We start from the raw sequence: 23,469 nt of genomic DNA on the forward strand, positions 1-23,469 counted from the left end.
CAGAATTCTAGGTTTTTAAAAAAAAAAACAATTCACGCTTTTGAAGGTTTATAAAGTCTGTTTCGTAGGTGATGCTATAACTCGCAATAGAGTTGAGTGTTTTATTGTCATATGTTCTGAAATGGAACAATGAAATTCCTAGTGCAGGCAATGCAGTTTGTACTTCGGGGTTTAGTAGAAGTAGTTGGTGTTCAATAGCCTGATGGCTGTTGGGAAGAAGCTGTTCCTGAACTTTGATGTTTGTTTTCAGGCATCTGTCGTCTTCCCAATGGCAGGATTGTAAAGAGAGTGTGGCCAGAGTGGTGTGGGTCCCTGGTAAAGTTGGCTGCCTTTTTTTGGAAGTGTATCTGATAAATCCCTTTGATGGTAGACCGATGGACTGGACTGGGCAGTGTTCACTGGATTCACCACTTTTTGTAATCTCCATTCCTGGGCATCTGCATTGCTGAACCAGACTGATGCATCCAGTGAATATGCCCTCTACTAAATAGAATATTTGTTGATCTAAACTTATAAGGAAGCAGAGGTATTGATGGGCTTTCTTTATAATTGCATCGATGTGCTGAGTCCAGGATATAGTGAATAAGGATATGGAATAATAGTATTCAAATGATGCAATAATCTTTTTGAAAGCCATTTGCCCATTTTGTTTTTATAGGAATTGTTTATTTCAAGTTGTTGGATCGGTGTTTTTATTCCAAAGTATTAATTCTTGGCTGAGTTTGTCCCTGCTCTTGGTTAAGAGTGGAATATAATTAACTCTGGGTTTCTCTTTATGATGACATTGAAAAATTGATGAAGAATGGGTGAAACTTAAATGCAGTTGTAAAGATTAGCAGTACTACCATGGTCCATAACCCACTGTTGGTAAAAGGCACACTTTTGCCTGCTGTGAAATGTTGCCTTGGTGGGGAGGAGCAGCAATATAAAAATGTTTTTTTTGTAATGTTTGACTTAACTGGATGTATGGTAACATGTGGACACAAGGAAGTGCAGATGCTGGTTTATATATATTTTTTTAAAAGAGATAATGCTGAAGTAACTCAGCGGGTCAGGCAGCATCTGTGGAGAACATAAATTGGTGATATTTTAGGTTAAGAACCTTCTTCTCAGAAGAAGTATCCCAATCTGATACGTCACCCATCCATCTTCACAGCAGATGCCGCCTGATCTGCTGAGTTACTTTAATATTTTGTGTCTTTATGTGGTAACATGATTCTTTAGATGGGAACCATTCTTTAGATTCTGCATTTCACAATGATTCAATTTGCTTAGTGTTCTGGAGTCTATTCAAACAATCCCCGTAGATGGATCAGTCCATCTGAAGCACTGATGACCCAGTCAGATTTGCTTGTTGCTGCTTTAACAGCTTGCCTTTTATTGTATTCCAAACCATTTTTTTTTTTTTAAATTTTAATATTTTATTTTATTTTATTAGAAGCAAGTACAATCGTATGGCACCAAATTGCCCAATATATATTTTCATAATACATTTTATGTACAGCTTATTTTGAATTTGTTATAATAAAGAAAAATAAGAATAAGAAGGAGAAATTAGGTCGTAAAGGATAGAAAGACGTGAGATATAGTGTGTGAAGAAAAAAGACGAATGAATGAAGAAAGTTGAAGAAAAGAAAATAGGAAGAAGAGAATAAGATAAAGAAAAGAAGTAAGGAGATCATTGTTTATAATCTTGACCATCCCTCGTCCAGTCCTGAAACAGTTAGCTTTTACGATTGTGTTGCACCATATGATTCCAAAAAGACGACAAATAGAGACCATGAATTGGTCTGATTTATCCATTAGGAGGAATCTCATTTCCTCAAGATGTGCGGTGTCCAACATGCTTGCGATCCACATTTTATGCGTTGGTATTGATGTATTTTTCCAAAATTTAAGTATTATTTTTTTTGCTATTATTAAACCATAATTAAAAAATAAATTTTGAGATGAGTTCAATTTATTCCCATCTTCCATTACTCCAAATATAATCATTTCAGTATTAGGTTCCATTCTTATCTTAAATAATTTTATAAATATGTCAAAAATATCACTCCAAAATCTATAAAGTTTTATGCAGGAAACAAAAGAGTGTGTTATAGTTGCTTTTTGGGATAAACATTTATCACAAATGGGGGATATATTTGGATAGAATTTGTCAATCTTGTTTTTGAATAATATAATCTATGTAAAATTTTAAATTGAATTAGATTATGTCTTGCATTAATCGAACATTTGTGAATATATATCAAGTACTTTTCCCATGTAACCTTCGTAATTTTTATCATTAATTCCCGTTCCCACTCTTCTCTAAGTACCTCTGTTGATGGTAGGACTATATTTAAAATACTATATATATAAATATGATATAAATTTTTGAGAGTCAGCTTTAATATTCATTGCTTCTTCCAATACGTCAGGAGTTTTTCATATCCTTATATGTATTTTTTCATGAAATCCAAACCATTTCAAGTGAATTATTACATTAACATTTATTATTTTAAAGACCTGGCTTTAATGTTTTCTGTGCAGCCTGTATGTTCCACTTTGTCAGCACATTTTCCTTAGAAATCTATGATCTTGTATCTTAATGGTTGTTGGTGGGAGCACTTGAATGGTTGTTGGTGGGAGCAAGAATGATATGCAGTGCCCTCTTTCAGCTCAACTAATGTACTTTATCTATACTGTTTATTAAGAGCTTGCTAAAGATCCTAAATGGTTATAATGGCTGTGGAGCAGTAAAGTAGTGCTATGAGCACCAGTTGTTGTTATAAATGCCAAAGAAAAGCATTAATTATCTCTGCTGGTTACATAATATGAAAAGAATAAAAATATTTTTTGGATATCTCTTATCCATTTTGAGTATAACTGGTAATCTTCATGGTACAAATAGGCATGCGTTTATTGACCTCAGCGCTTGGTTTGCATTTAAGTAGTAAATACGCAAAATACAAGTAAATTGCTGTTTCATGTGCAAAGGACGATTGCTGAGGTGGAGGTGGAAAACTGGATATTGAACGTTCTCGCTTGCATGGGAAGGGGTGGGGGAGAGTTCTCGTCCCCGTGGCCGGACGCAAGATCAGGAGTGCTTCAGCCTGTTTGGGGGGAGGCCGGCCACGACATTGATGGACACAATGTGCAAGACGCATGACCATCAAGAGAGGGACTGGGATCTGGCCTACTGCACCCTCAAGGTCGGCTGTGGAAGGTGCCCCCAGGGCACAAAGGGGGACAGGCGAGGAGAGGGACGGACATCTGTTCGCTGGTCAATCCCCACCAAGGAAGGTGGGGGCTTGAGGCCCGCAACAGCCTAGTGTTTGCCTGGATCGGGCAATGCTCAAGACCCAGAGCGTGAACTGGATTTTGAAAATGGCACCTAAAACATGGCTACTCCTGCATGTGAGCTCAGTGGACTATTTCTGTACATTGCTAATCATTGATTGTGCTTGGAGATGACAATACTTTTCTGGACTGTATGTAAGGAAAGAATTTCACTGCATTTCACATGTGACAACAAAAGCACAGTTGAACTGTTGAAATGGTGTAACAGGAATAGTTTAAGTGTGAACGGTGGCTGGACTGACTCACTTTGATGTCAGTTTTGTGGACAATCTTGTAAACATTTTAGCAGTGTGATTGTAAATGAGCGTCTTTGAATTTGTAATGTTCTAGAAGAATCTGTGGCAGAGGGTAGAAATGTGGGAAAGTATAACTAAAAAAATTGGTCAAAGATTTGGGCATAACTGCTTTACAAGGGTTTGAGGTGAGAAGAATTTAAAGAGTATTTTTGATTGGTATTTTGGCATTTAATGTCCTAATTGCTAGTGGAATAACAATAAAATTCGAGATTGACTGAGGCCAGAATTGGAAAATTGCAATTAACGCTGATTTGGCTGCTGTAGCATATAATAGCACCAAATTACATTTATCGTGACTGGTACAAATGACGGCATTCACCATTTTAAACAAGGATATTGAGTGTCAGAAGTGTTTGGAATAGTTTTCCATGTCTGCTTGGCATTCTTCCCCTCATCTCTCCTCTCTCTCTCCCCCCCCCCCCCCCCCCCCCCCCCCTCCGATCGTCACTCCGGTTCTAACTGCAGTGTGCTACACATTTGTACTTTGCAAACCTCAAGCTTGGATGAAATTCAGCTGAGCTGTGAGTATGTGGGTGTGATCATTAAAATGATTTTTAAATGACCTTGTCATGAACAGTAATGTTCTTATTTCCACTTCTGCTGAGATCGCCAGTGGACTAATGATTGAAGCCTGAATTTTCCTAGTTTGCATTGGTCTGCTTGCTAAATTGAGGCCTAAGCCAATTTTGTAATTACTGGTTGTCTTCAATGTCCATATATTATGGCACATACTCAAAATAAACATTTATGTAGTGAATTTAATGTCTTTTTCATATGGATGTTGTTTACTAAATGCAACTGGGTTTTCATAGATTTGTTCTATGATGCTTTACTTTCGCACTCCAGCTATAAAATGGAGAATCTCTACGCTGCGTCTTCAGAGCATCATAATCCTTCAACTTCCAGTACTCCCTGTCACTCTCTTTCAACACGTTCTGCCTCAATCAGTGCTAAAAAACAGAAGAGAATTCCACTTTATCAGAGATCAGTAAGTGGGGAAGAATTGAGTATTTAATCTCATACTCGTGCTAACAGCATGTAGTAACAGCATTAGTTTGAACTTGGGATATAAGCCCACTTGCATGGACATTGCTTTTTATTTACACCCTAAGCTTTTAACTATTTTTAGGGGGTTAGGGCATTGTTAATTTTGTAGTTGGTAATATAAATTGATCTATCAGCCACTTCTGTCATAATCTTGTAAATCAAATTTAAATTGAGGCATGGCAATATTTGGAGCACATGGCTATTTGGTGACAGTGTGCTTGATGTTGCTGGCTTTCTGGGAGCAAGTCTAAAACACCTGGTATAGTTTACACCCTTACATGAGCACCATGTGTAAAAGTACTTTGCATCCTAAAGATTGTAGAAAGTAATGACCTCACTACAATCGGTCATCAGATATTGGGAGAATAGACTGGCTAATGTTTCTGATATAGATTTTTCAGAGTTTAAATGAGTTGGACACTATTGGTCTGATCTTGTTCATTGCAGTAGGTTTTACTTGAGGTTCTGAGTCCCATTTAGCATGAGGGAATGGAAATAATCCCCAATATTCAAACAAAAGTCACTGCCCATTCTTTGTATCCTGTTTTCTTTTGGCTGTCTTGACTATTAAAGTAATAGTTCCAAAGAAAAATTGTCATGGTAGGAGTAACTTGAGTCTTTTGACTAGAAGCAAGCATTTCCAGATAGTAATTTGTCAGCATCAGCTTTTTGGATCCTAATGCTCAAAGCTGGTTTGTATTGCTAATTAAACAATGATTAATGTAGATGCATGTTGAATTCAAACTAACAAACACCAAACTTGCACCCAGTGAATTTATTTATTGTCCTTTTTTTCTGCACCTGTTTCTAAATCATTTAGTTGCAAATAATGGGCCAGTCTGAATTTTAATCTTCACTTTAGAACGTTGCTTGGATAAAACAACATGGTGGTAGTTCTGCTATAATTCCTTAACTTATTTGATATAAGATGATTGTTAAAATTGGAAATGCAATTTGCATTTTGGAGGCCAAATTATTTGTAATGAGATTTTGATTGGGAATTAGAGAAGTAGTTTAGTTACTTTGTGAATTATAAAGCAGCCAAAGCTATCTTGGATTTATATAGTATAGGAAAAAAGTTTCCCATTGTCTCAAGAACAGAGCTACTATTATATCCACTGGTGGTCATATAAATTGACAACCTATTGACACTTGTGCAATGAAAACTCTTAGATTATATTAAGAGTATCTTAATATTTTTAACATGCAGCAACTAAAATGAACTTGTACAAAATATCTATTTTTTTTAAATCATACCTGGATTCTTATCGCAACTATTGCGTTATAGCAGAATTACCTTTACTTTGTCATAATATTAAATTGTCTTGTGAATATTAATTATAAATTATCTTCATGCTTTCAAACTTGAAATGTACATAGCATATTAATGCTGACATTTAGAACCCTGGAGTAATTGTTTTAATCCTCTGAAAGCATTATCTTTAAAGTTGTTTTTCCCTCCTTGCTAAGATATTTGACGTAGAAATATAGTGGTAATTATTTAATTCATAAATGTTCCAATAATGGTATTATGAAGCAACAGTTCCTGCATATTAGTAACAAAAGCAACCAACCTCAATCTGCAATATGTGGTGAGTAATTGAAGAATGTCAGTGAATCTGTGTGGTGTTCTTCTGCCATTTCTCCCCTTTCTCACCCTACTCAAATATTGCCTTCTAATTAGGCAATTGTCTGTATTCTATTTTGTGAATGGCTTGGTGAGATTGCTTATATAAACTATTACTAATTTTTTGTTTAAATTTCAGTTACATAGGTAGTTTTATTTTGACTGCATTTGTTATCAATGTTATCTGGTTGCAGCCTAATTTGGTTTGTAGTGAATTGGGGTGTTCTTTCAGTTAAATTCATGAATATCTCTTTTTATATATCCTTGTCGCAGATGAGCTTTGATCCAAACCTCTTGCATAACAATGGCCACTCTGGTTTTGCTAACGGTACCTCAGGAGCCCTGCGCGAAACTGGTGTTATTGAGAAGCTGCTGGCATCATATGGTTTTATCCAGTGCACTGAACGTCAAGCCAGACTATTCTTCCATTGCTCACAATACAGTGGTAATCTCCAAGATCTGAAAGTGGGAGGTGAGAAATTGTCACTGCTTGATATGTGTAATGTTCCAGTTGTCCATTTTATGGGCACTTCATTGCTCTGTATGAAGTGGAATAACGTTATAAGTAGGGCACTAATTTATTTTGAAATTCCTTATTTCAATTCAAATTGTTAATTAACAAGTTTGTGTAAAATGTGTGTGTCGTGCTTATGTTTAAAGCTTTTTAAATGCACACCATTATATTCTACATTTCGCATTTCTGACATGGGCAGTATATTCAAGTGAATGAGAGCACAAATGTTTTTCAATGAAAACCGCTGAGACATCAATGCCTAGCTCACCATCCACAATGTTCTGTAATAGGATTGCCTGGCTATAGAACAGGGATTGCTGGGTCTCTTTCAGAGTAAATCTGTATTTCACAAATGAACTTTGGGTATTTTGTTTTGGCAGTTTTGTGCAGGCATAACTTGGAATTCTGCCTAAATATAGGGCAATAGATGAACATATTTGTTTTTAAAAAGTGACGGAGCTGACCCACTGTAGACAGTTGGCAAAGGAATAACAATGAAGATTGAAAAGGATAACAAAGCATTGAAGTGGAAATTGCATTAAAGAATATCAAAATTATTTTGTTATAGTTAAATCATGGTTAACAAGACATGGAAAGTCAGTCAGAAGAATGAATCGGAGGGCTATTCCAAACCTTTCTTTCATTTGCTACAAGTAAAATATCTAAACAGCCTGTCCCACTTGCCGTTTTTTTTTTTCCTTTTTTTTTTCGGTGACTGCCGGCATCATTAACTGATGTATCAGGGTTGCCGAAAGATTTTGAATATTTCAAAATCGAGCAGCGCCAAAAATGTCGCGACACCTGATGAAACACCGCTCGTCAATACGTCATCACGCCGCAACTTTTTCAGTGACCTGATACGCCAGACAATGATGCCGGCAGTCGCTGAAAAAAATCGCCAAGTGGGACAGGCCCTTTAGTCACTGAGTATACTTTACTTTCTTGGGTGGTTGGCTCGGCTTCTGTATTCGTCTTGTTTTGAAGTTACGGTGGATGCCACTTTCAGTGGTTTTAGTCTTGGGCAGATAGAACCAGCTTTGCATTTTGCAAGACAAATTTTACTCTGGGCCTCTGTAAAGGTCTTTAAATTATGTTTAAAACCTACTTAAAATGCTTAAGATTGTGATTCACCTTGTTAAGAATTCACAAAGATAGATTTAAAATGTCTTGATGCTGTTTAGCTGTATGTATAGGTATCGGCTTCATCCAGATAATTGAAGAATATGCCACACACTCATGCTGTGACTTGTAGGTATTTTGGAGTCACTTGCCACAGAATTTCTTATCTTTGACTTGCTGTGGTTTTTGTGGTTGATCCATTTCAATTTTAGGTGATCCCAAGGCCACTGAGTGATTTGGAAGTGGTAATACTAATGAAAGTATTTGGAGATGGTTATATTCCGATGGACTTGGTCATTGAATATCAGGAAATGAGGTTTAGTCTACATCAGTTTGAGCTTGGACAATATCCAAGTCTTACTGGCAACAGTCATGATTTTCTTCATCATGAAGAATTTCAAATAGATCTGAACTTTGTCATCTATGGTTAGCCTACTTTGTGGCCAAATGATGAAGGGAACAGTATTGATGATGCAGCTGAATACCTCGATACTGACTGGCTGTTAAAAGGCCATGGCCATATTCCTTTTGTGCCTGGTACAACCCCTATCCACATTTATCTTTCCTACCTGAGGGTATGCAATGATAAACGTTCAAGATAAAGGTTTAAATTCTGTACATGGCATGTTAATTTTCTTGTTCAGGGAAAAACTTTCAAGCCAGGCACTCAACTGCTATCCTGAGATCACTCCTTGTTTTTTTACTCTTTGGAAATATAGGCTCTCCCTCACTATGGAGGGGTCGCATTATTGCAACACCATCCATATTGCGATTTCATTTTGTGTTAAGCAATCCCTCTTTGTCCCATTGCACCTCTTGTTATAAGCACAAATATATTCCTATGGGATGGCTTTACATAGAAACATAGACATAGAAATTAGGTGCAGGAGTAGGCCATTCGGGCCTTCGAGCCTGCACCGCCATTTAATATGATCATGGCTGATCATCCAACTCAGTATCCCGTACCTGCCTTTTCTCCATACCCTCTGATCCCCTTGGCCATAAGGGCCACATCTAACTCCCTCTTAAATATAGCTTTCTCGTATGAAACCATTTTATTGGCATTGACACAATGACCTATCGCAATGATTTAACAGCTGTATTCAAAATAAAGTTGGGGATGTGGATGAGTGGAGAATTTCGATAAGGCTTGTGCAAAATAAACAAATTTTGTCAATCGGTAGTGTGGAGTATTAAGGTTTGGATACAATGCCACAAAACCAGGTCCCTCTTTTGCCACGCCATCAAGGCTAAGGGCAGGTGGAGAGAGGTGTCAAGAGTTTCTCGCTCTTCAGCTGCAGGGTATTTTCTCTGATGTGCAAAACTCCTGTAGGAAAGGGTTTGGGAGCTTGAGATATCTGGGAAAGTGATGGGAATTGAGGATCGGGTTTTGACCTTGGCCCCTCGCTCTGCCAGAAAATTTAGAATGGCAAGCCCTTTTTGACCTATCTCTTCAGTTTTGATCTTCTGCACCATCTGCAGAATTTATCTCTTCAACGTCTCCTATATTTTGCGAATTCTCAAGGCAGTGCTCCAGATAATTTGGCAAAGATGATCCAGACCAGAAAAGGTTTAAATCTAGCCGTTGATACAACTTAGCTGTTTCTTTGAAGCAAACATTTCCCACTTGGAAGTCAAGAAGCTGTACACATTTCCATTCCAACCATATTCATAAATATAGTGCAGTGTCTACTATGGCAATCCCTTGAGCCTGATGCACATATATTTTTAAAAAGTTGGTAGACTACTTACCAGATTTTGTTAAGAGTAAATGCCAAGACCTTGGTATATACTCTTACCATGTAGGTAACTGACTTCAAATTTATTTAAATTGGGCCTGTGTCAATCTTTAAAGGATATACCCATTAATTTTGTGTTCCTGTTTTATGCAGTGATGGATTTGTGCTTCAGTACTGTTTTCCAATATTAGTCATATTGCACGGAAACAGGCCTTTGGGCCCAACTTACCCATGCCAACCAAGATGCCCCATCTCTACTAGTCCCACCTGCCGGTGTTTGGCCCATATCCTCTAAACCTTTCCTATCCATGTACCTGTTCAAATGTCTTAAAGGTTGTTGTGGTGCCTTTATTTTGGCAACTTGTTCTGTATACCCACCACCCTCTGTGTGGAAAACATTGCCCCTTAGGTTCCTATTAAATCCTTCTTCTCACCTAAACCTATATTCTCTGATTCTTGATTTCCCCAACGCTGGGGAATTCACACTTGCCGCAACCTGTGGAAAGTACGCACTTGGAGTGCACCCATTGTATTCAACAAAATAGGTGTCAATGAGATGTAATGTCTTCTTGCTACCTCGGACTATTATCTTGCATTCAGATTGTTAATGAAAGTATTACACATTTGTTTAAAATATTGTATGTACAAAATTGACAATTTCATGTTGTGGCATCGTAAGAGCTCCACGATAACCCATCTGAATCATCTGCAGATGATGTGGAATTCGAAGTGTCCTCTGACAGACGGACTGGAAAACCTATTGCTGTGAAACTGCTGAAAGTAAAGCCTGAAATTTTGCCTGAAGAAAGGATCACTGGTCAGGTAAAGATAATTACGTTGCTGCATTGAGATCAGGGAGATATCTTGCCAACATCATTAACACTATTGGAAAGAGTTGATGGGAATGTGGGGAGAATATAAAACTGGACTAGTGCGAATGGGTGTTTGACTTGGTGGGCCAATGGGCCTGTTTCCATGCTGTATAATTCTGGCTCTTAGAACTTACCCACTGTAAACAATAAGTATTTACTATTCTGTAAAGTTACAGTTCTGAAGCTAAATTTACAATGAATTATCTTCTCCGACAGCAATCTAATTGTATTTAATATGGATTGAATTAGATATCTTATGGAACAACTGTTTTACCAACTTCAAATTGAGTTTTTTTTAATAACAGCATGCAGGAAGCCTGATCTTTATCAAATCCTAAAATTTTAATGCTTGGGATGGGATGGGTAGTGGGTGAAGGAAGGTCAGTACGTTAAATTCTTTGTTCTCCACATACCATATGTAGTTCCCATAAATCAATAAATCTGATGATTGAATTCCTGCTCCTTTGAGAGAGTACCTTGTCTGCATCGCCCACCTGGTGGTATTGAATGTAATTGGCATCTGTTGGGCTTAGACTTGAGGATTCAAGTTTGAAATTTCATAGTCTTCATCTGGATGGAACTTGTGTGTGAGCAACATGAAAGAGTGATGCTTATTGATTTTCAGCTTTTCTGTTATTGGGGCCCTAATTGAACATACATTAATTATTTTTTAATGAGCCACAGAAGTAGTGAGAATCTCTTAATCGATGGAAAAGTCAGAATTGACTATGTGCTGGCTTTCTGAACCTTCCATTCAGTGCTTCTCAGGAAAGATTGTTTATTTCCCCACCAACTTTGGCTGCTCCATGCAAATGATCTTTAATCACAATCCGATTTGTGTGTTCCAATGCAGGCAACTTTTGGTAAAATCTTGAGTTTATCCTTCAGGCACAACAATGACTGGATTCGCAAGCACTTTGGTTCCACGATCCTCCATCTGTTCACACCTTTTTCTCTTGTGTTGTCTGGTTAAAATTATAAGTTCAATTGCATTCCCCAAACTGGATGCAAGAAGCTGTTCTCTTCACATTAAGTAATATTTTGAGGGAAAATGGGCTAATGAATGCCATGAATTTTAAGTATTACTGTCATATTTGTAGAAGTTCTTTGGTATTAGGTGATATTGTTTTCTTCCATGAAGTGTGCACCTTTTTCGATCGTTGGAAAATCCTCTTTTGTTCCTTGTATTAAAAGGGTTATTTATATTACCGAGCATCTCTACCAACATTCTCATTATTTTGAGATTAAAACTCATTATGCTGATTTCTGTTTCTTTACTTCCTGCATCACAGCCCCCCAACGTGTATCTGGTGTAATCATTTTTGGTGGGTGAGAGAAGCCAGTCTACGGTGCTGCTTAATTACCACTAACTTTATTTCTTTTGATCTCTGGGACCCTGCTCAAAGTCATGGCCATTCAATTAGATTTTTTAACTTAAAAAAAATTCAGTTTCAAAACATAAAACTTTACAAATTCACGAGGAACAGTTCTAATATCCACAGTAAATTGTTTTGGTCAAATTCTCTTTTTGAATTCCAATCTAAAGCATTACATTTAGACTTGTGAAAATCAAATCAAGCAAATTCAGATGCCTTCAAGAAAACAACTCTATTTGTACTTTCACTGATCAAGAACTGATTGTGCTGAGGAAAGGTATTGTGCAACTGTCATTGTCAAATTGGATGATAATTCTTTAATTGTTGAGACAAATATTCCTGGTCCATGCACATTTAATTTGTACGGTAAATGTGGGTAGGTCAAGAAGAGAAGTGAAACTCTGGATGGTTGACCTGGGCACACAGTAGCTTGCAATATACTGTTGGACTATACCTGCTACATTTATGGATATGGTTATCATGATTTAACCTTGCTAATATTTGGTGGTGGTGTTCTTGGATTTGCATATAGGCTTCATTACCAGTGTTGAGCACTTAAACCATTATTTGCATTAAAGAAAAAACAGAACTTAACAATAGTTAAGTTGCTTACACCTATGCCCCATTTAGGTGGAACATTAGAGACCATACCTTACTCTAATCTGCAGATATATAGAATGCAGTTGTGTGTGGCTATAGTATTTGAGCCATCTGTTTTGGTCTTGCAGGGAATAAAATAAATGAACCTTCTCAATGCAGCTGCCCTTATTTTGAGACTAGCTTTTTAATTAGATTCTCATTTGATATTTAACCTTGATCTTTCTATCTTTGCCTCATTTTCTTTCCTCTGACTGCCTCAAACTATAATTAAATCAAAGATGATCTATGAGTCAGCATATTTAACAATGGTAGAATTGTCACAAAGGACCAGCACCTGGTGACAGTAATAAGATCTGCAAATTGTTTGGGGAGAAAGAGGATAATTGCATGACAGATGTGGCAATCTTGTATATGCAGATTGCATTTTCCAATAGCCTTCTCATTCCCTTTATGTTGACTTTGATTCCCACACCAAAAAGTGGGCAGGAGAAAGTGACATTCACCTATTAATGAGTAGCTAGTTTGTGAAAATGGGATTGGTCTGAGGAAGGAATCCAGACCCCAATGCAAACTATACATGCCAGGAAATTCAATCATGATTGGTGCAGTGAAATCATAATCACTAACTTGGACACATTATTATTGGCCCTGTGTGCATATTATTATTATAGTTGAATTTTGTTAAACTGAGGGGTTACTTCTTGGGGTATTTGAGATTGTGTATCAGTCCTGGCAATTAAATTTAGACAACTCGAGCTACGAAAGAGTAGTCTCATAAAGACTCCAAAATCTCCATTATGCCAGGGGGTAAAACCCTGAAGCCCTGAAGGGAAATGGGTTCCAAACAATAATAAATCATCAGATGGCCATCTATTCTGAAGGAATTAGTTCTAATTTAATGTATCTTTATTTGAACAAAGTAGAGGAGAAGGGAATTGGGTTAATTCCAGTTATGTCCTTGAATTTTACTTACTGGATACTTAGCTTTTTGAACAAGGAGAAGCATTTTCATTAATTCCTTTCTCTGATAATGGAAAATAACAGTTTAACTATGGGCCACGGTTACAGGTATTTGGGTTTTAAATAGAGCAACCAGTGCACACAGGGTGGGGAAGAGGAATGATCTCCCATTCTTGGTAGCATGAGCTTGCTTTGTGTGCAGTTTGTAATGCCTTGTGGTCTGTAATGTGTATATAAAAAGGTGTAGAACACTTCCATTGTGATGCACAAGAATTATAAACTGCATTCTGGACTCCATTAGTGAGGCTGAATGGGTAATCTGTGTTACTAAAATTATGAAGGGGAGGGCAATAGTGTGAGTTTGGTATGGATGTGTTTATTAATTAGCTTAGACGATATCAAATGTGGGAAGGTGTTATTGTGTCTTGAGCATCAGCCAGCAGGGTGAGTGAACAACTACTTCTCAGTAAACACAAGTACTGCAGATGTTGGTTTACTAAAAAAAGACCCACAGTATTTCTCAGTGCTGTTTTGTTTTGAGATTAGGGCAGTTTTCTTATGGTAACACTTCATTTCATGTGGTAACAAAATTCTAGGTTTAACAACATTCTACTGTTATTACTTAATTTAATCCATTATTTACTTATTTTACAATACCATGATTTGGTGCTAATCGGTAGATATTTTATTGTATGCTTAGCCTGGCAGAATATAGTCTTTCTGCTTATTATTTGAGATTTTACTGTGGAGATGTACATGGTGTGTGGAGGATAATGAAAAAAAAATACTCAACTTCCATTTTGTGCTGAAGTAAGTCAACGTACTTGGACCTTTACTCGCCACTCTTCTCCGGTTCTGGGCCTTGCTTTAATAATTGGGTTCTTGGATATAGCTTTCCATTTTGTTGTACTTTGTTCCTAGTTCTAGGGAGCTCAGTCTGACCTGCTCTGGCTTTCTTAATGTAAGTACGCTTCTCAAAATTAATAAACTTTGTAGTGGATTTGAAGAGGTTTTCTGCATGTAACTTGGAAAAAGAATTCGATAATCAACAGCAACCGTATACATTTTTTCATTTGACAACGTCGAAAACACTTTTACAGCAAAATATATTTTTAATTGTGACTCCAAGCCTCATAAGGAGGAATTAGGTTGGATGACCAAAATCTTGTTAAAAGTAGATTTTTGTTTTGAAGGAAAAGGGCCGAGTTGTTAAAAGCATAACCACCAATGGCAGAAGGGCTAAATTCGGGGATGCTCAAGGGCAAATCTCTTAAAGGGACAGATGAACAGTGGTTTCCCCATTGAATCATGATTTTCTTTCTTCCCCCATGGTATGTGGAGGATAATATCTTCATGTTTGAATGAAACTATACTTATTGGTGTGCAAGTTACCTTTCTCTAATGGAACAGTGTCATCATATGTTTTGACTATTGTTGTCTACAAGTTTCTGACTTTGTAAGAGAACTGTTTTTGCCAAAAAAATCATCTGGAAATCAGGGGTTGAAAAGTTAGATGTAGTGGTTTGGAAACAGACACTGGAATTTTAATCAGTTTGTCGGGCCATTGCAGGTCTGATTAGTTTGAGTACCGAATTACTGCTGCTAGATATGTGCTGTAATGTGAATAGAATAGCTAGTGGCAGAAATCTGGTACTATAATAAGTCAAGTTTTTCTACCAATTCGTAAGACATTGGAGGAATATTTTCTGCTGGTCTAAACCCAAAAACTAGACATACCTGGGGCCTTTGACCAGTGGCATTTTCAACCCCTGGAAAGCCTTCATGTACCCTCCTGACATTATTCTTTGTTATGTCATGGTATGTCCAGGTTGTCTGTGCTGCTCCCCTTAACCTTGAGAACAAATCTGGGCTGAAACCTTCATCTCCTGGTCAGACTTCAGGCAGTGTGTGCTATGAACGCAATGGGGTAAGATTGGATTTTGTCTTTCCAGGTAATAAATGATTTCAGGTAGGTCGCCCATATAGGCACTTGAGTTTAGGCATGCATGCATACGTCAGCCAGATTGATTTTAAATTAGATGGTTCCCATAAATATGGGTAACCTCTTGCCTCAAATTCCACGCCCCATTAACCTTGTTCTGTGCTGATTTTGGCTTTTACCATTTGGGTAGCATTTGAACAAAGATCATGGAAAAGTTCCATTAGAGCTAAAATTAGTTGAGTCTTTACAAAACTAGAGTTTAAAGTATAGAAATGTGCAGAATTAAGCAACAAAAATATTTTGTTTGGCAAAAGCATGAAAATGTCCAAATGTAGCTTTAAATTAATAACCAATCTTTACAACTGCAGGATTTTGGCTCCTAGCTTAGTCCTTCAGTGAATGGTGTGCATGGTTTTTAAACACTGGTAGATGTTTCACTTTCTAAATTTGATGCAAATGCTTGTTTCAGTCCCTGAAAAACATTGGATCCTTTGCGGAGCATTATCAACATCTATTTTACCTGCAGATGGTGCCTCATTAGCAAGCTTCAAAATACCACCCTATCCTGGTTTGATATTTTTATAAAGCAGTGGATTAGCGGGGAGCACATCGGACATAAGAATTTCTGAGTATACGAAAGATGGACATGAATGACCCTTGCATAAGTTGCATGTTTTGACAGCCTGAGATAAGATTGCTATGAGTTATGTGGACTACTTTGTGTCTTGTGCTTTTGGTCGGAGATTTTAGGCCCTAGCTTGTCTAAACAAAGCAGGCTTTGACTTTACATGAGTAATAGAAAGGTTTCAAGGTCAATTAGATAATCCCTGTTGCTTTTTGAAGTGTGAGACTTTGCTATCAGTTCATTTGGAAGAGCTTCCAATGTGGGAAATCTTTAAATTATTATACTTAAAAAAATGTGTCTGTAGTTCCAAGGGAGCAGTGGCTTCTATAAAACTGAGCTGTATAATTTGAATCCTGCTCTCTCGCTGCCATGTTCTAATTTAAATGTGGATTATTTCAAGTAAAGGTTCAAAAGTTAGTCAGCCAGCCAGAATAATTTAAAAGTTTGTTTGAGTTGGTGTCGATGATTTAAACTATACTTTGCTTAATGTATTCGTTGTGTGTTTCTTAGCAAAGAGTTATTCTCTTGAACTAAAACATCAACTGCAATACATTAAGGCAAATGCTTTAAATGTTTCAATGAATGGCCACATGCAGAGGTTTGAAGCTATTGTATTGACTTCATGCTCTTTAATTGAAGCCTGCACAGAGGTTGTAAGTGCAAAAGGTTTCTGATTTTGCTTCAGGATTTGGTATCAGCAGAGCTTTCAAAAATTCTTGCTCCGTTTTCACAAGGTAGAAGTGGAGAAACCAGTAGTCTTCAATATCTATTCAACTGCTAGAACTAAGTTGGAAGAAGGACAAATTTGCCCTCGATTTGTTTTTCTCCATGAATGTTTTGGTGTGTTCCTAGTTCATTCTACATTATCCTCTACATACCATGAAAAGCAAATCCAGTAAATCCACTTAAAGGTTTTAAAATTGCTTATTCCCCCTACACTCCTGCAAAGTATAATTGCACCTGTATAGGATAACAATGGAAAGCTATAAATGGACAATCTGCTTGTACTGAGTTAAGTTGTTTAACTTTTTGTCTTGAATTTTGCGAAATTTTCCTTTGCCAAGTACCAGATTCCAAATTTATAACTAAATGTTCTTGCTGCCCTCTTGTTGTATTCTGTTCACAAAAATAACAATTGGTGGAATTTGTTTTTTCTGGTTAGTTCGCTAGTTTCAATGTTTTGTACATGCCTTCTGTGCATCAGGAGCTGGGAGGGCGTTGTTGGGTTTAGGGGATTGTGGAGAGGTGACAATGGTAACATGGGGTGGGTGGGATGACTTAAACCCAATTAATAATATTTGAAGCGGGTCTGGTGTCGAATGAGACCTAGAATGCGAGACCCCATTTAATCTGTGCTGCTTTAAAGCAAGCCATAGAAACCCAAAGGTCACCACTGGCAGTAGGTACAATTGGTCATCTGTGATCAAATTTTGCATATTTGTTTTTCTGTGGAAAGTGTGTTGGATTTGGCAATTTTTTTAAAGTATGATTTCATGATGGGAAGGCACTGGTTAGATTTTTGGATTGATTCGTTTGACCTGGAAATTGTTTTGCATTCCATGTGCCAACAAGGCAGCATAGTTATCAATATGTTGGTAAAGATGGTTCCTTGTGAGGAGATTGCCATGCCTAGTTACTGCTGAACTATGTAATTGATTCAAATTGTCCATGCATAGTCATTTGTCTACTTGGCTAAACTCTGGAAAAATCTTTTATCAAAGAATAGTGCAGTTAATATAGTTCATATGAATACATTAAGGACATTTTTTTAATGTTTTATAAATAAAAGCAAATGCTGGAAATACTCAGGATAAAACAGCATCTTTGGAAGGAAACTTAATATTTTGGGTTGAAGACTGCAGAACTGGAATGCTCTATAGAACATAAAACTATAAAACCGAATAGGAACAGGTCCTTTGACCTGCTAAGTCGGGGCTGGCCATTATGCCATTTGCCTGTCTATTTATGTGCCTATCTAAACCCCCTCTATCACATCTGCTTCTTCTACTTCCCCGGCAACATGTTCCAACTCCATTTTTATATATTTAAAAATGTCTTAATCTAATTTTCAACTTGGCTTTAATAAATAGCATCTCTATCTATTGCCCGGTCTATGTTTAGCTTCGTCGATGCACAAGTCCACATCTTGAACAATTGATACAGTAGATGAGGTTGGAGGAGGTACAAGTGAATCTCTGCCTAACCTGAAAGGACTGTTGGGGTCCCTGGACAAAGTTGAGGAAGGAGGTTCCTCCCCACATCGCACCAGCTTCTCATTCTCACCTAGCAAACTGCTAACAATGGCCTGTTTCATTTATCTTTTTTTTTTAACGTATCTTTCACCCATTTGTTCTATATCTCTCTTCATCCCCATCTATATCTCTTGTTTCCTTTCCCCCGACTCAGTCTGAAGAAGGGTCTCGACCCGAAACGTCACCCATTCCTTCACTCCAGTGATGCTGCCTGTCCTGCTGAGTTACTCCAGAATTTTGTGTCTTATCTTTGATTTAAACCAGCATCTGCAGTTCCTTCCTACACATGTAAGAGTGATGGGCCTGGCTATTACCAATGCAATGTACACAAAAATGCTGGAGAAACTCAGCGGCATCTATGGAGCGAAGGAGATAGGCAACGTTTCGGGCCGAAACCCTTCTTCAGCATTTGCTGATAGGCAAGCTTTGTCTAGCTATCCCTGTTACCCCACTTGACTTGGTCTTGCCCTTTCACAGTTGCTCCCATTTTCATCCTGTCCATTCTTACTGCCACAATGCAATTTTAAACTACCATTTTTATTTCTTCCCCAGTTCTGGCAAATAAATTAAAATGTTAACTCTTTTTGCCTCTCTTCCCTCTCCCCTTCCACAGATCTGCCTGACCTGAGTATTTCCAGAGTTTTTTTAAATTTGGGATCTGCAAATTGTTTCATTACCTTTTTTTTTTTTTTTAATTTCAATCCCACATGTAGACCAGGGCCTTCTGTAATATATTTTGCTTGAATTATTTCTATTTAATGCTAATGGGAAGAATATGTGAAAGAAAATGGGTAACAATCTTTTTTTGGCTCCTATGAAGGAGTTCCTGGTTTTTTCTCAGTGCCTGCTATAATAATTGATTTGGAAGCTATTGGTATAGAGAAATATTGTCAAGCTAGTAATGGAGTGTTGTCTAATTACAGGCAAAATTGGATGTGATTTCACTTTAAAATCGAACCCAGTATTGCCGTTGATTTTTTTTTTTTGCTGTTTTTCTATCCTCTAATTATTTGTTTAGGGGTTTGCCAAAGATAATTAAGTTCTCCCTTTCAGTTTCTTTGACGTTGTCAAACTATTCGGTCCCAATAGGATGCAAATCGTATTGTTTAGCTCCATGTGAAATCATTGTTCAGACCACTGTGATCGTGATGAAGGAACACCGGAGGTTATTTCCCAACTTAAAGTAGTGGGTGAAAATTTTGGAATTGGAAAGGTTCTACTTTACAATGGAGTAGTCCTGTCAGAATGTGCGGAGAAAAACAAGTTGTCCATGCTTGTTGGTACCTGACTTGCAATCTTGAACTGTTACATAAAGCTGTCCGTCAAGGCTGCAGTGTTTTATGTATGCAGGATTCAGTATTGTGTTACAGATCATCATGCAAGAAGACCATGAGCCTTTAATTCCAGGTTTGCTGAGTTCTGTTAAAGTAGTCTTGCTCTGTTCAAACTATTTTCATTCACTTCCTAACACGGTTAGGAAGGCAGAGGAAAATGAAAAACAAAATGCATTTTTTTTCCCTTTATCCTTGGTTCTTGACTATCTAGTAGGAAATGCTGTATTCTTGAATTTCCCTGTTGGTGAGTACATCAGATTGTTTCAGTAGCGGCTCCTAACGCCCTTCAAAGAAGCGGTACTTAGTTTGGTGGAACACAGAGGGAAAAGAGGCATGTTGCCACTTGACATTGATATCCTATATCAGATGCATGTGCTATTTCTTCAATTGGGTGGATAGGTAACCTAGTACCAAGACCACCTGTAAATAAATTCAATCCTGTTAAAACCGTCATCCATGAATGACTCTGGAAATGACTATCTTTCTAAAGCTTTCTAAAGATCAGAAGTGCAGCTTCTTGAGACCCTAAAACACTGTTACCTGCCATTTTGTTTATGTTGTAGTCTCCTGCATAAATAGCTTTAGATGTATGTAGTGCAAAACTTATCTTGCAAGGGAATTATTACCGGAGTTAAATTCTGTAGAACGTCTGCTCATTTTCCTTGGCTAACTGTTATTTGCCCTCAAGATTGGGTTAATCATTTGAAACGTGTTATTTAAAAGGGGAGCAATTGCATACAAAAAGCAAACTCATAATTGGCACATTCAGAACTAAACTAAACCCAAGTGTATATGGGTGACTGACCTATGAGGAATTTTACAATATGTGTGTGATATGTTGAGCATGTGGGTGATGTGTTTTTTTTCACACGGCAATCGGTTTCCCTCTAGAATGTGGGGGAATGTGCCTTATGGTCCTGTCAAGCCTGTGTACCCTCATCAAATGTGCTTATTTGTTTGAGTGTTAAATAATGTGTAACATTTCACCAGAGGATTAGTGGACCTGGTATCTTTGTTGGGTCTCTTCAGTGCTGTAACTTGAGGGAAAAATTGGAACTTTGTATTTTATGCTTTTCTGCTAATTACAAATGGCCTAATTACTTCAGGTACTCAAGTTGGATTTTTATATTTTAAGTGATCTCTCATCTCACTTCCACTTTTTAAGTTGCATGAAAGCAAATTTGAAAATGTTCGCTTTTCTTGCCTCTCAATCTCCACGGACTAATTTCATAGGTCTCCACTGTTTGACTTTGGTGGGGATATCATAAGATGAAAGAATCTAAAAAAGAGGTCAATCAAGCATCTTGCTAGCTTCATCTACAAACCCAAAAGTTAGACAAGCATTGTTTAAAAAGCAGGGGGGGGGGGGGGGGGGGGGGGGGGGGGGGGGGGTGGTGGTGGCTGGGGGGTTGAGAGAATTAATGGTACGGTGATTGTGATGGTGCCCCATGTAACGGTCTCTTTAGAAAATGAAGCAACATTCCCAACTGTTTCATCAGTTGAATAGCCAAGTTATCAAGATGAGAGAACTGCTAAATTTGATTTTCTCTCCCAAGCTGCATTAGTTTTCAGCACACCATTGACCTTGGTGGCTCTGGGTTTGGGGCAATTGGTCAGCGTTCCTTCTGATCAGAGACAGCTGAACAAGAGTAGCATGTGAGAGATCTGGATGAAGGTAGAATAACATTTGATTGATTATCTGCATTTAGTTAAGATTGACTGCAGTTTAGTAATTATTGGTCATTGCAAATTTAAATCTAATTGGCAAAAAATTAAGTGGTGATTAGAGCAAGTGAAAACATCAATGTGGAGCATCACATATCTGAGCCAGTTGGTGCCGTGAAAGGAAACATGGATTGGCATCAGCTGTGTACTTTCCACTTGCTTGTTAAAAAAAATATTCAGTCTCACAAATATGCAATGTCATATATTTCTGACATTGTTCTATTGTACCACAACCATTTTAATATGCTGATTTTTAATTGGTTTGGCCTGTGATTGTTTTTAAACCACCAGATCTAATTAATTACTTTTTGGTTTAGGAAGTGTTTTATCTGACATATACACCTGAAGATGTTGATGGAAATGTCCAACTTGAAACAGGAGATAAAGTTTCTTTCTCCATGGAAACCAATAAACAGTACGTATGGTCTCCTTCATTTTTTGAATCTGTATGAGACTCCTTGCTTGATATATTCAAACTGCAGCCCTATCTATATTCTGAAACAAATGTCCTGATCAGATGGCGTGTGTAGTTTTCATAAACATGCTTGCTTCCTCTTAAATGATATTTTGCTGGTAAACTGTCGCTTTCCAATAGCATCTCAACAAAATTCACTGTCATAATTTGAAAGGTCCGCCATATAACGGATTGAATGTTCAAAATGATTTTGTATAAAACCTCCCTTGCTCTGTTGTGAACATATAATACCTGTTTTCTGAACCACACCGGTTTACCAAAGTCATTTGTTCTTTCAAACTGGCTTTAATTTTAAACACATTGTCAAGCATTAAAATAACATCCTGGAGGTTTGCAGGAGGTAAAGCAACATATTTTCGAGAGAACCGGATTTAGCAATTCAGGTTGAATTGTCGTCAAATTTATAAGTGAGAAATATTTTGAGCTGCGAGTGTGTGTGTAGCAGTGAGGGAGAATAGGTAAAAAGAATAAAGGGGATATCTGTGGTTGGGTGAATACCAAGATTGGCCATGTGACGCATGCTGTTGTCTAAGATCTGGTTAGTTTTCATTGTTCATTCACAGGACTATGACATTACTGGTAAGATTTGCATCCACACTTTTTTGTCTGAGCTGGTGACCTGTTGGGCTAGTTGAGGGCAGTTAAGAGTCAACCACATCTGTGGTCATCGATACTAGCTTTGTATTCCAGATTTGCTTAAATTCCTCAGCTGATGAAATTGAAAATGTTCAGCTCAGGAACTGTCCTATTTCCAAGTCAACAATTATAATTCCTTTCATTTTCTCAGGGAAACAAATAACCCAACCATTAATTTGTAATGTCATATTGCAACTCAAAAACCTGTGATTTTTAAGAATTTGCAGTCTTGTGTGTAGTTCTGGTTGCCCCATTACACAAACAAAATGTGGAATCTTTGGAGCGGGTGCAGAGAAGGTTTACCAAAATACTGTTTGGATTGGAGGGTTTCAGCTACAGGACAAGGTTGTATAGATTTGGATTATTTTCTCTGGAACGGCAGAGGTTAAGGGAAGGCAATAGAAGTATATAAATATTATGAGGCATAGATTGGGTAGTCGGTCAGAACCTTTTTCCCAGGGTGGAAATGACCAACTTTTCCTCAGTAATTTTGTCAATAATTCCCTACCACTGGCCTGTCATTATTGGCTTATCCCTGCTGCACTTTCTGAATAAAGGTGTAACATTATATCCAATTGGTTACCTCTCCTTGTCTAACTAAGATGCACAAATCGTTTAGGACCCCAGCAATCTCCTCTTGCATTTTCATAACAGTCTGGGTTAGATCTCATTAGGCTCCGGAGTAGAACTCATCACCATTCTTGTGTGTTCAAAGATAATTTAAAATTTAATATTAACTTGCTTCGGTCTATCCCGGAAGGGCGCACCATCCCAAAGTTGTCCTTGATGAATATCTTAGAGGAATATTCATTTAGGACCTGCCAACATACCCTGGCAACACATATATTAGCCCTTTTGTCCCTCTTTCTTTAGATATCCACTTGCTCATCATTTGACAATTGGATTTAATGTAACCATTTCATTAGTCAGATAGATACTCATAATTCCCTGATAGATGCTGGTACTTTTGCAAATTTTGCATTCTAGT

General features: G+C 37.6%; 1 protein-coding gene across 7 annotated transcripts in view; it reads left to right on the forward strand.

Annotated features, from left to right (window-relative positions):
* Positions 1 to 23,469, forward strand: part of csde1 (cold shock domain containing E1, RNA-binding) — an 82,057-nt gene that overhangs the window by 19,879 nt on the left and 38,709 nt on the right. For 4 of the 7 annotated variants that reach the window (XM_055654816.1, XM_055654818.1, XM_055654821.1 and 1 more), the window contains exons 3-7: positions 4,485 to 4,626; positions 6,586 to 6,784; positions 10,397 to 10,506; positions 15,321 to 15,419; positions 21,688 to 21,785. In XM_055654816.1, coding sequence (XP_055510791.1) covers positions 4,492 to 4,626; positions 6,586 to 6,784; positions 10,397 to 10,506; positions 15,321 to 15,419; positions 21,688 to 21,785 — 641 coding nt within the window. In that variant the 5' untranslated portion in view covers positions 4,485 to 4,491. The remainder of the gene's footprint in view (positions 1 to 4,484; positions 4,627 to 6,585; positions 6,785 to 10,396; positions 10,507 to 15,320; positions 15,420 to 21,687; positions 21,786 to 23,469) is intronic. The other 3 variants (XM_055654819.1, XM_055654822.1, XM_055654820.1) reach the window with 2 other exon arrangements.

The sequence above is a fragment of the Leucoraja erinacea genome, chromosome 24, assembly GCF_028641065.1.
Source record: "Leucoraja erinacea ecotype New England chromosome 24, Leri_hhj_1, whole genome shotgun sequence".
In the NCBI taxonomy this organism is placed as follows: Eukaryota; Metazoa; Chordata; class Chondrichthyes; order Rajiformes; family Rajidae; genus Leucoraja; species Leucoraja erinaceus.